The sequence below is a fragment of the Mobula hypostoma genome, chromosome 2 (genome assembly GCF_963921235.1).
Source record: "Mobula hypostoma chromosome 2, sMobHyp1.1, whole genome shotgun sequence".
Lineage (NCBI taxonomy): Eukaryota > Metazoa > Chordata > Chondrichthyes > Myliobatiformes > Myliobatidae > Mobula > Mobula hypostoma.
The window spans coordinates 236,561,209-236,574,897 of NC_086098.1; the positions used below are offsets into that span (position 1 = coordinate 236,561,209).

A 13,689-nucleotide genomic window follows, 5' to 3' on the forward strand; every position below is an offset into this window, starting at 1 on the left:
TGTCCCCTGGTGCCTTCCACTGACTGGTTTTATCCCCCTTACAGAGCACACAGCAGCTGACTGCAGGCACACAGTCGCTCAGCACTCCGGTGGTGTCAGTGGCCACGCCTAGCCTCCTCCCCCAGGGGCTGCACTACTCGGCAATGCACAGCACTTACAACACAGGTGAGCACGAGGCCACGGTACCCACCCCGCGCCATTTCCCTTCCCCCCCCCATTCCCAACCCCTGTACCATCCCACACCCCGAGTCGACTGAAGGGCAATGTCCTGGTGTGGAGGTGGGTACTTTACATTCACTCCGCCCCGCAGACACGAGGGGTGAGGAGGACCGAGCGTGGGGAGTAATCTGCTACGGTGTTTTTTTTTGAACAAAGGTTTATTCAATGTCTTTAAGAACACAGCGAAACACTTTACAATGTGAGGGCAGCACAGTAGTGTAGCAGTGAGTGAAATTCCATTTCAGGCGCCATTGACCCAGGTTCAAATCCACCGCCATCTGTAAGCAGTTTGTACGTCCTCCCTGTGGAATACCTGGATTTCTTCCAGGCGCTCCGGTTTCCAAAGACGTTGCGGTTGGTAGGTTAATTGGTCGTTGTAAGTGATCCTGTGATTAGGCTGGGGTTAAGTTGGGGGTTGCTGGGCATTGTGGCTTGTTGGGCTGGAAGGGCCTGGTCCGCGGTGTGTCTGTAAACAAATAAATAAACGAAGCACCAGCAACCCAAGTTTATTCCCACCGCGGTCTGTTTGAGTCCATGCTCTCCCCGTAACCGGGTGCTGCAGGTTCCTTCCACATTACAAATTAAAATTTAAAATACAGTTTCAAATTAAAATACGATTATTACTACCTACAGCACATGAGCCCCTGAGGGGCCCCCTGTGCCCACAGAGACCCCCTGCTCCTTCCCCAAGGACACCCGGGCACAAGCATAAGCACAGAAGAGGGGCTCAAGTAGAGTCCTCGTCTGTTCACCATCCGGATCTAGGAGTGGCTGTCTTGGCCTGGCCCAGGCGCAAGCCCAAGCCCACCAGTAGGTCCCCCAGGCAATCCACTCCTTTCCCTGCTAACTAATTATACAGTACATCAGCAGCGTGGGGCTGAAGTACAGCCACAGCATGAGCGGCCCTTTCAGGTACTCAGGCAGGGGCTGCAACCTCTCACACTCCATATAAACGTGACACTGACTCATTTCCTAAGCAGCCATAGGACCCCCCCCCTTCATTGTGTTCACCTCAGCCTCATCGTTCAGTGACTCTGCTCTGTCATCCTCTGAAGAGGAATTCCAAAGTGCGAAACCCTGCCCCCCACTTCTCTGACACAGAGTGGAGCTCCCTCCATACCGTCCCATCATACACTCACAGGATCAGGCACTTACGGAATCTGACACAAAGTGAAGCTGCCTCTACACTGTCCCATCGCACACTCCCGGGGTCAGACACAGAGTGAAGCTCCCTCCACACAGTCCCATCGCACACTCCCGGGGTCAGACACAGAGTGAAGCTCCCTCCACACGTCCCATCACACACTCCCGGGGTCAGACACAGAGTGAAGCTCTCTCTGTACCGTCCCATCACATACTCCAATGATCAGACATGGAATGAAGTTCCCTCCACGCCATCCCATCACACATAACTAGGGTCGGACACAAAGTGAAGCTCCCCGCACATGCTCCCTGGACCTCTGTCAACCTGACTCCTGCCATTATACTCTCCAGCCCCTCCCTTTGTCTCTCTCTTCTTTACCCAGGATGTCCCTGAGAGCCGCAGTCACTATAGTCCCACCCCTGACCCCTGCCCTGCTCCCCACTCTTAAGTCCAGCCGTTGGGACATAGTCAGAGGTGAGTGTGGTGTTGCAAGGGCAGTGGGTGGACGTGCAAACTGCTGCTGGATTTTCATCTCCTGCCCCCCCCACCCCCTTTGTCTTCCAGACTATCAGTTGACCAGCGCTGATTTATCAGCCTTGCAGTCATTCAACTCTCCGGGTGCCGTATCTCTTGGCAATATGACGACGTGGCAACAGTTGACACCGGCGACGATTGGCAACATGCTGTGAGTGCTGGGTCTGTCCCCCTGGGCAGAGGGTGGTGGGCAGGGGTGGCCTGATGTCAGCAGGTGCTCACAATGGGCAGAAAGCAGGTCAATGATCCCAGGTCGGTGGGGCAGTGAAGAGGGTGTGTCCCATCTATGACGGGACAGTGCAGTGGGAGCTTCACCAGTGTCCGACCTCAGGAGTGTATGGAGGGAGCTTCGCTCTGTGTCTGACCCAGGGCGTACGTGACGGGACGGTGGGGTGGGAGTTCTTCAATGCCTGACTTGCAGAATGACGCTGCCTTTCCTCTGCCAGGGTCGGGCCCAGTAACCAGCTCCCTCAGGTCTCCACGCTGACAACAGGCAGCACCCAGGACGTGCGGGTGAAGTCGGAGCCGGTGTCCCCCACCCGTGAGCGCACCACCCCCTCTGGCTTCCTGCCGCAGGGTCCGCAGGACGGGGGCCGCTCCCCGGTACACAGCCTCAGCAGCAACGGTAGCCCACTGGAAGGGAGCGAGCGGGACGAGGCCCGGGCGGGCTACATCTCCCCTGTCGGACACATGCGGGTGGGCGGGAAGGAGGACGAGGACCCATCCGCAAAACGCCTGCGGATGGACGCCTGGGTCACCTAACACCCTCCACAATCCCCTCAACCCTCCCCCACACCGCCCTAGAGAAGGAAGGTTCGAGGGAGGCAGTGTCCGTGTTATAGCCCGGTTTTACACAACGCAATGTCCAACCACACCCACCCTCCTCCGCTATGCCCCGCATCCACGCTCTTTGGCACCGCTTGTCAGTAACCAAAGACTCCTGGTGAAAACTGGCACTGACTACGCACTCCCTCCTCGATATCAGCCGCAGATCCCTCCTTGTCATTTTCCCTTCACCCCTCTGTCACCAGAGGGGAGCAATATCCCAGTGTGAATGCCATCCCAGTGGGCTAGGATTTAATCAGCAAGTGTCCACCTTGTCAAGGTGTGCGAAGGGCCGCTGGACTGGTGGTGGTAGCGGGTAAAATGGGAGCAGGGTGGGGCCTCTCTCCCCTACGCTCCCCCCCTCTCTCCCTCCCCCCCTCTCTCCCTCCCCCCTTCTCTCCCTCCCCCCTCTCTCCCTCCCCCCACTCTCTCCTTCCCCCCTCTCTCTCCCTCCTCCCTTTCTCTCCATTCCCCCCTCTCACTCCCTCTCTCTCTCTCACTCCCCGTCTCTCTCTCCATCCCCCCTCTCACTCCATCCCCCCCTCCATGCCCCCCTCTCTCCATCCCCCCCTCTCTCCATCCCCCCTGTCTCCATCCCTCCTCTCTCTCTATCCCTCCCTCTTCTGTGTTCTCCCTCATTCTCGTCCTCCCATTCTCTGCACCCCATCTCCACGCTCCCTGTGGTAGCTGGACGTTTCTCTGTATTGAACAAATATCGCTGTTTTTCACACCCGGGGTTGTTACTTGGTGTCTGAGCTCCTCCACCCCCCACCCCAGATTCTTGCCCATGACACTGGGCTGGGCAGATTGTCCCCACCCCTGGGTGCTGCAGAGGGTGGTTTAGTGATCCTGGGGTGAATTCTGGGGTAAGGGTTTAGTGGAGATCACCATCCCCACCCAGACCTCTCTGGGCACGTACTCCTGCGATTCCCAGTGGGGTGTCAGTCCTGGAATGTGACCACCTCTTTCACCTCTGTCCCCTTCCCCATCCTGGAATACTGGTCTCTGATAGCTGGAAAACAGAGCCCTCCGCCATCGCTCTTTCCACCCATCGTCCCACGCCCTTTCCTCGACCCACCAGTTCCTCCCTTCACCCTTTCTTCCCGCCTTCCCTCCACACTCCTGCCCATCTCTCCTCCGTTTCCTCCCTCACCCCTTTGTATGTCTCCTTCCCCCAATTCCGTCCACCCACCTGCCCATCCACACCCACTCCCTCCTGTCTCCCCCACCTATCCATTCTTTTATCTCGTTTCTCCCTCCTTTCCTTCCCCGTAGCTCTGTATCTCCCACCTCTCCTCATCTCACACCCTGTCTCCTTCCTGCCCTCTCCCCCAGATCCACCTCTCTCTCCTCTCTCCACCCCTCAACCCATCTTTTTCCCCGCTGGCCAACAACTGCCCTTCAGGGTTGATCAAATAAACACCTCCCAAATCCCCTCCCAACCTCAGGTGCCCCCGTCCCCACCCTTTTCCAGCCCCTCGGTGTTGTCAGCTGGTGATCAGCTGATTCACAGCCCTGCTCCCCCCACCCCCCCCAACAGTGATTTAAGTTATTGGTTGGTAGATTTATCATGTGAGTGTGTGTATGTGTGTGCGTTTGCGCGCGTGCTTGGCCGCGCCCCTGAGTTTTTTAAAATGTGCTGCCACTTGTATAGATAATTTTTTAAAGAAATACAATAGACCCACAATATTTAGGCCTCTTTCAGGAGACGTACCTGCTGCAGTTCTGTGTGTGGCTCACAGGGTTTTCGAGGAAAACCGTTCACAGGACTGACACCCTTGGTTGGGAGGGGACGCAGCAGTACAGTGCTAATTTATTGTCAGAATGTTTATGTTCTTTTTTTTTAAAAAAATGCATGTCGACATATTTAAATGAAAATACAAAAAAAAACATACTTTGAGCCTCTCGATGCACAATAGAGAGAAGAGTTATAGCTAATATATTGTGTCCAGATTGTGTCTCAGGCTCGAAGCTTATCGCTGTTATATTTGGTTTTCCAGGTGGAATTACAAATTGTGTATATTTTTCATAAGCGCGAGAATGCACTGATCTTCCGCGGTTGTTGGGATGGGGAGGGGCGCGGAGGCTCTGGCGGCCCTGGTGGTAGGGTGACCAGGGCTGGGGAGCCGGCTGTTCGTGGCTGACCTGCCTTGGCGGACATCTCCCCGGCAGCAGCCGGTCAGGGTGGGAAAGAGGTGTTGAGGACTCCCCCTATGTAAACCCCTCCCTGCGTCCGAGCCGCAGCGGTGGAGAGTGGGTGTGGGAGTGTGAGGGTTTTATTTCAGGCCAGGGATGAGAGTGGGCCTTGAGGCCAGGAACGCTTCCTCCTGCCTTCCCCTGGTGGACGAGGCAGGGGAGTGGAGGGTGCGGTGGGCAGGGGCTTCCTCTGCATGCCAGTATCCGCCTTGTGAAGCCCATTTTCCTCCCTACGCGAGCCTCCTCTCAAAGGAGGGCCAGTGGGGGGTGGTTCTCGCCAGATTACCAGATGGAGTAAGGGGGTCCTTGTCCCCTGCAGGTCGAGCACACAGGGAGGGGAGAGGTGGAAACCCTGCCCCTCCCAGTCGGTGCACAATTCAATCTCAGCTGCCTCTACCTCAGAACTGAAGATCACTCTTCCCGAGTGGATCTCAGTCGGGGGGATCGAGGACTCTGTCTCCACCCCCTCCAACTCACCCACCCCACAGGACGACCTGGCAGGGAGCTTGCCAGCTCCACTCTCCCTCCTCCTCATCCCCACACACAGCCTGGGGGGGGGGGTGCCTGCGGTTGAGTGTAGCATAGTTTGGCAGCTGCCCAGGGCTCCCACCTCCTTCGTGTCCTTTGGGATAGTCAGCTGGGTGGTTTTGCTTCTGGTACCCTGTTTGGGAGTGGGGTACGGCTGAATTTGTTTCTGAGAAGGGCTCTCTCCCCCCCACACCCTTGAACAGGATATGTGAAGATAAGAGGGTTGTGGGAGAGCGTAGGCGTAGGGAGGGGCAGGGGGCATAAACTCTGCACAGACTACGCCAAGCGAGCACCTGTTGGGGCAGGCACCAGTCCACGATGCCCCCACTTCCCCGCCTGTCCTCTCTCCCGCCCTGTGCTGGTGTTCCCGTGTGTAGACAGGCGGATGGCTCGCTGGGTTTTAACGGCGGGGCTCGCCTTTTTATCTCTGTAACGACAATCACTAATATAACGTCGCCGAGTGTTTTACTCTCAAAAGGCAGCGTGCGAGTGTGAGCGAGTGTGTGCGCACGTGTGCGTGCGCATGTGTGTATATGCGAGTGTGTGCGTGTGTGTGTGCGCGCGCGTGTGTGTGTCCCTTGTCCCCCCCCGTGCCGTATGGTGATGCTTGTATATTACACACACAAAGAATATTAAATTGGACGTTCATCTCTGAACTCCTGCACTATATTTGTTGTAAAGAGGTTTACTATCATTATTTTAAATACACATTTCTGATCAGATTGTCTTTTCCGTGTTTAATTTATTGTGTTCCTTCGCCGAACTACTACCACCCCCACATCCATTGGGTAGCGCAGAGAGCGTGGGAGTTTCAGGAAGAGAGAGTGCTGCTGCGGGAGAGTGTGACACTGGGGAGGGATGCAGGGGTGGGGAGGTTTATTTATTTAGAGATACAGCGTGCAATAGGCCCTTCTGGCCAGCAACCGATTTAACTCTAACCCTAATTATGGCTCAATTAATAATGACCAATTAAGTTACTAAGCTGTCCATCTTTGGACGGTGTGGGCGGAAACTGTGTATTCCAGCGGGTGGACATGCAGACTCCTTGAAGAGGAAGCTGAGATTGAACTCCAAAGCTCTGATGCCCCGAGACGTGATAGGGTTGTGCTAACCGCTAGCTACCATGGATGTTGGGGACAAGAGGAGAGATGCTGGGGGAGGGGAGGGATGGAGCAAGGGGAGAGGTCACAGGAGATTATGGGGGTGGGGGTTGGCGCTGACCTTGGGCGGTCCTGCTGGATCGGGGTCATTCCGGTCCTGAGCTGGGTGTTGAGCACAGACCCCCCCCCCTGCCCGCCCACACCCACGAGGAGAATGCAGGAGGTCTAGACGGGGGCAGCTCGTGAGCGAGGGAGAGGGGTGGATTGTGCTCCGTGCCTGGGCCCTGTTCTGTACATGACCCACCCTCCGGCCTGTGGGACCCTGGGGTAGGTGGGTGGCGGGTGGTCTCGAGAGCTTTGATGCCAACATTTGCCTGAACTCAAGGGCATGAGTTAGTATGAGAGCTTGAGCAGGCTGGGACTACATTTCTGGGAGCATAGGGGTCACTGTACAGAGGTTTACCAATTCATCCTGCAACATGGATAAGCTGGAGGGGAGAAGGCCCAGATGCAGCGAAAAGCTTGTCTTGCATACTGTTCATACAGATTAAGTCATTGCTCAGTGCATTGAGGTAAAACAAGATCACTGCACGTCATAAACACAAGGGATTCTGCACACGCTGGAAATCAAGAACACACAGAAGACGCCGGAGAAACTCAGCAGGTCAGGCAGCATCCATGGACAGGAATAAACAGTCGATGCTCTCGACCAAGACCCTTCATTAGGACTGGAAAGGAAGAGGGCAGAAGCAGAATGCAGAATAAAGTGTACTGGATAAAGAAAAAAAGGTAAATGATAAAGTGCAAGATAACAGCATTGTGATCACTTTGCTCTACAATAGAGGTGCATTTTGTTCAATAGACAACAGGTGCAGGAGTAGGCCATTCGGCCCTTCGAGCCAGCACCGCCATTCACTGTGATCATGGCTGATCATCTACAATCAGTATCCAGTTCCTGCCTTATCCCCATAACCTTTGATTCCGCTATCTTTAAGAGCTCTGTCCATCTCTTTCTTGAAAGCATCCAGAGACTTGACCTCCACACTGGGGCTGTGCATTCCATATATCCACCACTCTCTGGATGAAAAAGTTTTTCCTCAACTCGGTTCTAAACGGCCTACCCCTAATTCTTAAACTGTGGCCTCTGGTTCTGGACTCTGCCATCAGCGTGAACATGCATTCTGCCTCCAGCGTGTCCAATTCCTTAATAACCTTATATGTTTCAATAAGATCCCCCTCAGCCTTCTAAATTCCAGAGTATACAAGCCCAGTCGCTCCAATCTTTCGACATATGACAGTCCCGCCATCCTGGGAATTAACCTTGTGAACTGACGCTGCACTCTCTCAATAGCAAGAATGTCCTTCCTCAAATTTGGAGACCAAAACCGCACACAGTACTCCAGGTATAGTCTCACCAGGGCCCTGTACAGCTGCAGAAGGATTCTTTGCTCTTATACTCAATTCCCCTTGTTATGAAGGCCAGCATGCCATTAGCTTTCTTCACTGCCTGCTGTACTTGCATGCTTGCTTTCAGTGACTGATGTACAAGAACACCTAGATCTCACTGTGCTTCCCCTTTTCCTAACTTGACTCCATTTAGATAATAATCTGCCTTCCTGTTCTTACCACCAAAGTGGATAACCTCACATTTATCCACATTAAACTGCATCTGCCCACTCACCCAGCCTGTCCAAGTCACCCTGCATTCTCATAACATCCTCCACACTGCCACCCAGCTTTGTGTCATCGGCAAATTTGCTAAATGTTACATTTAATTCCCTCATCTAAATCATTAATATCTATTGTAAACAGCTGCGGTCCCAGCACTGAACCGTGTGGTACCCCACTGGTCACCGCCTGCCATTCCGAAAGGGACCCGTTAATCGCTACTCTTTGTTTTCTGTCAGCCAGCCAATTTTCAGTCCATGTCAGTACTCTGCCCCCAATACCATGTGCCCTAATTTTGCCCACTAATCTCCTTTGTGGGACTTTATCAAAGGCTTTCTGAAAGTCCAGGTACACTATATCCACTGGCTCTCCCTTGTCCATTTTCATAGTTACATCCTCAAAAAATTCTAGAAGATTAGTCAAGCACAATTTCCCCTTCGTAAATCCATGCTGACTCGGACCAATCCTGTTACTCCTATCCAGATGTGTCGTAATTTCATCTTTTATAATTGACTCCAGCATCTTTCCCACCACCGACGTCAGGCGTCGGCGTCGGTCTAATTGTACTCTTGAATAATTCCTTTAATTTATGTTTTTCTTCTCGATGTCTCTGATGCTCTGCGCCTGTGACGCTGCTGCAAGTAAGCTTTTCATTAAATCTGTGCACACACATACTTGTGCAGATGACAATAAACGACTTTGACTTCAGATGGAGGTGAGGAGGGCTTTGCTGCCCTTAGAGGGGTGGGGGGGGGAATATTTGGGACTTCGAGAGTCACTGGGCTTATTTACACATACAGAATGCTGGAGGAACTCAGCAGGTCAGGCAGCAACTATGGAGTGTGGTTACGGGCTGTTGAGAGGGATCGGGGGATGGGAACAGCAGCCACCTCAGCAACGTGTGGGAGCGCTGCCCCGGATGACGCATTACTGCCACATGCTGAAAGCCTATGGATGAAATGCAAATCAACACTTTCTACCACGAGAAGCCAGACATTAACAATACCCTTTGTGGCTTCCAAACATTTTTTTCAAAGGCCCCCTGTTCTCCCCGGCCGCTGCACAAAGGCCTGAGGCACCAGGACACGTGCACTTCACGCCAGGGGCTGACTCAGTGAGGGATCTGGGCTGACTCAGGATGTGCCCAGACTCACATCGTCCCACAGGGTGCCAGCAGAGGTGATCAAATGTGCATCACCAGAGAGCCGGATCGGAGAAACCCCGATCTTTGTGGGGTGGGGGTGGGGGTGGGGGAAGCAGGTCGCTGAACTGTATCTCCTGCACTTGATGGGACAAAAACCTGTAAAAACTGTTATTCATTCTCTGGGGGCACTCCTCTGTTTTCCTGGATGGTTGAGAAGAAAAAAAAAACATTTTATTGGCATTAAATGTACCTTTGAAAAACAGGCAGCCCAGACCATCACGAGTAAAGCCCTCCCCACCATACAAGGAACGCTGTCGCAGGAAAGCAGCCTCCATCGTCTCCACCTTTCTCGGTATGGCCATCAGGAAGGAGGTACAGGAGCCTCAGGACCCACACCACCAGGTTCAGGAACAGTTATTACCCCTCAATCATCACGTTCCAGAACCAGAGGGATAACTTCACTCACCCCAACACGACTGGTTCCACGGCTTGTACACTCACTTTCAAGGGCTGTGCAGCTCATGTTCTCAACAGTGTGTGATAGGACGGTGTAGAGGGAACTTCACTCTGTGTCTGACCCCAAGAACGTGATAGGACATGTGGAGGGAGCTTCACTCTGTGTCTGACCCCAAGAATGTGTGATGGGACAGTGTGGAGGGAGCTTCACTCTGTGTCTGACCCCGGGAGTGTGTGATGGGACGGTGTAGAGGGAGCTTCACCCTGTGTCTGACCCCAAGAATGTGATAGGATGGTCTGGAGGGAGATTCACCCTGTGTGTCTGACCCCAAGAATGTGCTGGGACGGTGTAGTGGGAGCTTCAGTCTGTGTCTGACCCCGGGAGTGTGTGAGGGGCAGTGTAGTGGGAGCTTCACTCTGGGTGTTTGTGAGAGAGTGTTCACGTTCAGTAACTGCCTGGGTTAATGCATTCTATCCCTGTGCGTTGCAGCTGCGGAATTGGTAGACCCTGCTCCCTCTCAGACAGAGTGGGTCAGTTCCTGGAAGGAAGCCGCTCTATACAATGCTCTCCTGTCCCGGTGTTTCCGGGCTGACTGAGCTGTGCTTGCTCAGGCTACAGTCCAGTTACCAGGCCCAATCTGAGTGGTTATTCAGAAAAAGAATCTCAGAGTTGTATGCGATTTCATAGATGTAGTCTGATAATACATTTTACTTCAACTTCGGCGTACAGGGTACCGTGGGGCTGGTAAATAGGGCTATGGAGAGAGCGGGGCATTAACATTAGGGTGGGACTGACTCAGGGCTGTGGGGAGACAGCAGGGCAGTGGGATTAGTGTGGGGATTGACACGGGGCTGTGGGGAGAGAGTCTGGTAGTGGGATTAGTGTGGGGACTGACGGATGTGGGGAGAGAGTGGAGCAGTAGTATTAGTATTGATACTGAATCGGGGCTTGGGAAGAGATGGGGCAGTGGGATTAGTGTGGGGATTGACACGGGGCTGTGGGGAGAGAGTGGGCCAATGGGATTAGTGTGGGGATTGACTGGCTATGGGGAGAGAGCGTAGCAGCGGGATTAGTGTGGGAATTGAAACGGGGTTGTGGGGAGTGAGTCTGGTAGCGGGATTAGTGTGGGACTGACGGATGTGGGGAGAGAGTGGGGCAGTAGTATTAGTGTGGATACTGAATCGGGGTTTGGGAAGAGATGGGGCAGTGGGGTTAGTGTGGGGATTGACACCGGGCTGTGGGGAGAGAGTGTGGGAGTGGAATTAGTGTGGGGATTGACACGGGGCTGAGGGGAGAGAGTGTGGGAATGGGATTAGTGTGGGGATTGACACGGGGCTGTGGGGAGAGAGTGGGGCAATAGACAATAGACAGTAGGTGCAGGAGTAGGCCATTCAGCCCTTCGAACCAGCGCCAGCATTCACTGTGATCATGGCTGATCACCCACAATCAGTGCCCTTTTCCTGCCTTCTCCCCGTATCCCTTCACTCCGCTATCTTTAAGAGCTCTATCTGACTCTTTTTTGAAATAATCCAGAGAATTGGCGTCCACTCCCTTCTGAGGCAGAGCATTCCACAGATCCACAACCCTCTGTGTGAAAAAGTTTTTCCTCAACTCCGTTCTAAATTGTCTACCCTTTATTCTTAAACTGTGGCCTTTGGTTCTGGACTCCCCCAAAATCGGGAACATGTTTCCTGCCTCTAGCGTGTCCAATCCTTTAATAATCTTATATGTTTCAATCAGATCCATCTCATCCTTCTAAATTCCAGCGTATACAACCCCAGTCGCTCCAATCTTTCAACATACGACAATCCCTCCATCCCGGGAATTAACCTCGTGAACCTACGCTACACTCCCTCAACAGCTAGAATGTCCTTCCTCAAATTTGGAGACCAAAACTGCACACAGTATTCCAGGTGTGGTCTCACCAGGGGCAGTGGGTTAGTGTGGGGATTGACATGGGGATGTGGAGAGAGTGCCAGTGGGGTTAGTGTGGGAACTGGCACGGGGATGTGAGGGTCGTGGAGCAGTGAGATCAGTTTTGGGACTTGTCTGGTGCGGCAGCTCAGGATTGATCCCAGCAGCGTGACGGATCGATTGGATCTGTGTGAGTGAGTGAGTGAGTGAGTGAGTGAGAGAGAGATCGATCGATCGATCATCTGTGGGTAGCTTTCAGATTTTCAGTTTACTGTAATCAGCACAAATCCATGTCTGCACAGGCGCAGTGGAAAAATTTACCCGCGCTGTCATCCCAGGCACAGAGCATCGAATACGCAGCATTAACAAGAAAAACAGTAATTATACAGACGTTTTATAAGAAAACATGTTTAAAACGAAATGTAAGAAACCCAATTGTAGTGCAAAATGATCGGAGCGATTATAGTTTTGCTAATCTGAAGTAGTAATTAGGGTTGAGCGGGGGACCAACTGGTTGAAGGGAAGTCGCTGTACAAGAGGCCGGGGTTGGTCCGCCGGCTCCTGTGGGTGGGGATTTCAGGACGGGAGATGGCCGTGTCGCACATTTCATATTCCCGGGTGAATGTGGGTGCTGTGTTTTAGCAGTGGGGAGGGGCACATGTTGGAACCCCTTCTCATTAATCAGCCCCATCCTTCCTGACCAGATATGGTGGGGGGGGGCGCGGTAGGACTGTGGATCCGACATACCTCACAACGGCTACACCTGGCACCTGCCATCACTACATCAGGCTGCTGTAACAAGATCGCGCTGAAGAAATTAAATACGATGTATCACCGTTATAGTGGGGGAGAGATGGAAAGGGTTAAATTCGAAGGCACGGGGGGCGCTGGGCTGTGCAGAGAAGGAGACGGGAGGGGAAGGTATGGAGAAAATGGTGGGGTGGGGGGTTAACAGAGATGGTCAGAAGGAAAGAGGACATATCGAGGGACGCAGAGCTAAAGACAGGAAGGGGAAGGAAGATGGAAGGAGAGGGAGAAAGAGAAATGGTTAGTGGGGAGTGAGAGAGAGATATGAACAGAGGGAAAGAAGAGGAATGGAAGAGAGAAATACACAGAGGGAAAATGGGAATGAGAGATGGACAGGGAGAGAGGGGGAACGGCAGACAGATGGCTAGAGGGAGAGGGGCAATGGGAGAGAGAAATGGATAGGAAGAGAGGGGGAATGGGAGAGAGACGGATAGAGGGAGAGAATGGGGACAGTGTTGGTCAGAAGGGACAGTGGGAATGGGAGACAGATGAACAGAGGGAGGGGGGAATGGGGGAGGAGGTGGACAGATGGAGGGTGGAATGAAAGAGATGGTTAGAGCGAGTGGGGAAATGGGAGAGAGAAATGGGAAGAGGGAGAGGGGAAATGGACAGGTGGAGAGGCGGGGAAAGGGAAAGAGATGAATAGACGGAGAGAGAAATGGACAGGGTGGAAAGAAATGGACAGGGGCAAAGAGAGAAAATGGGACGAAGGAGGATCATTCAGATAGACCCATCGACAGGAACGTGCAGAAAGAGAGGGAAGGCAGCGTGGAGAGAGAGAGAGAGAGAGAGTGGAAAAACAGTTGTCGGCAGACAGAGGGGAGGAGCGGGAGAGTGGTGACATGCCGGCCAGTCGCTGTTATTTTGGGAGAATTGTTGAAGTTGACCTACTGACCAGTGTCAGTTATACCTGACCTTAAATGGGCAGAGTAGATCGTCCCCTCCCTCACACCGGAGCCCGCAAAGGGGTCCAACTCGAAGACGGAATTCCGCGCAACAACTGCTCCTCGCCATTTGTTCCAAACAGGTGGAACTCACGGAGGGCATCGTCATTATCCAGTTTCAGAAAGTTCCATGACAGCCGGGGGAGGGGCTCGGTGTACCAGTGAAAAGGTTGTGCCCCATCATGTCACTGTATCAGTGAAAAGTTTGT

General features: G+C 53.2%; 1 protein-coding gene across 7 annotated transcripts in view; it reads left to right on the forward strand.

Annotated features, from left to right (window-relative positions):
• The window catches only part of LOC134342950 (myocyte-specific enhancer factor 2D homolog), a 112,433-nt gene extending 106,270 nt beyond the window's left edge, over positions 1-6,163 (forward strand). For all 7 annotated transcript variants that reach the window (XM_063041677.1, XM_063041676.1, XM_063041680.1 and 4 more), the window contains 3 exons: positions 45-165; positions 1,928-2,048; positions 2,344-6,163. In XM_063041677.1, coding sequence (XP_062897747.1) covers positions 45-165; positions 1,928-2,048; positions 2,344-2,659 — 558 coding nt within the window. In that variant the 3' untranslated portion in view covers positions 2,660-6,163. The remainder of the gene's footprint in view (positions 1-44; positions 166-1,927; positions 2,049-2,343) is intronic.
• The last annotated feature ends 7,526 nt before the right edge of the window (positions 6,164-13,689 follow it).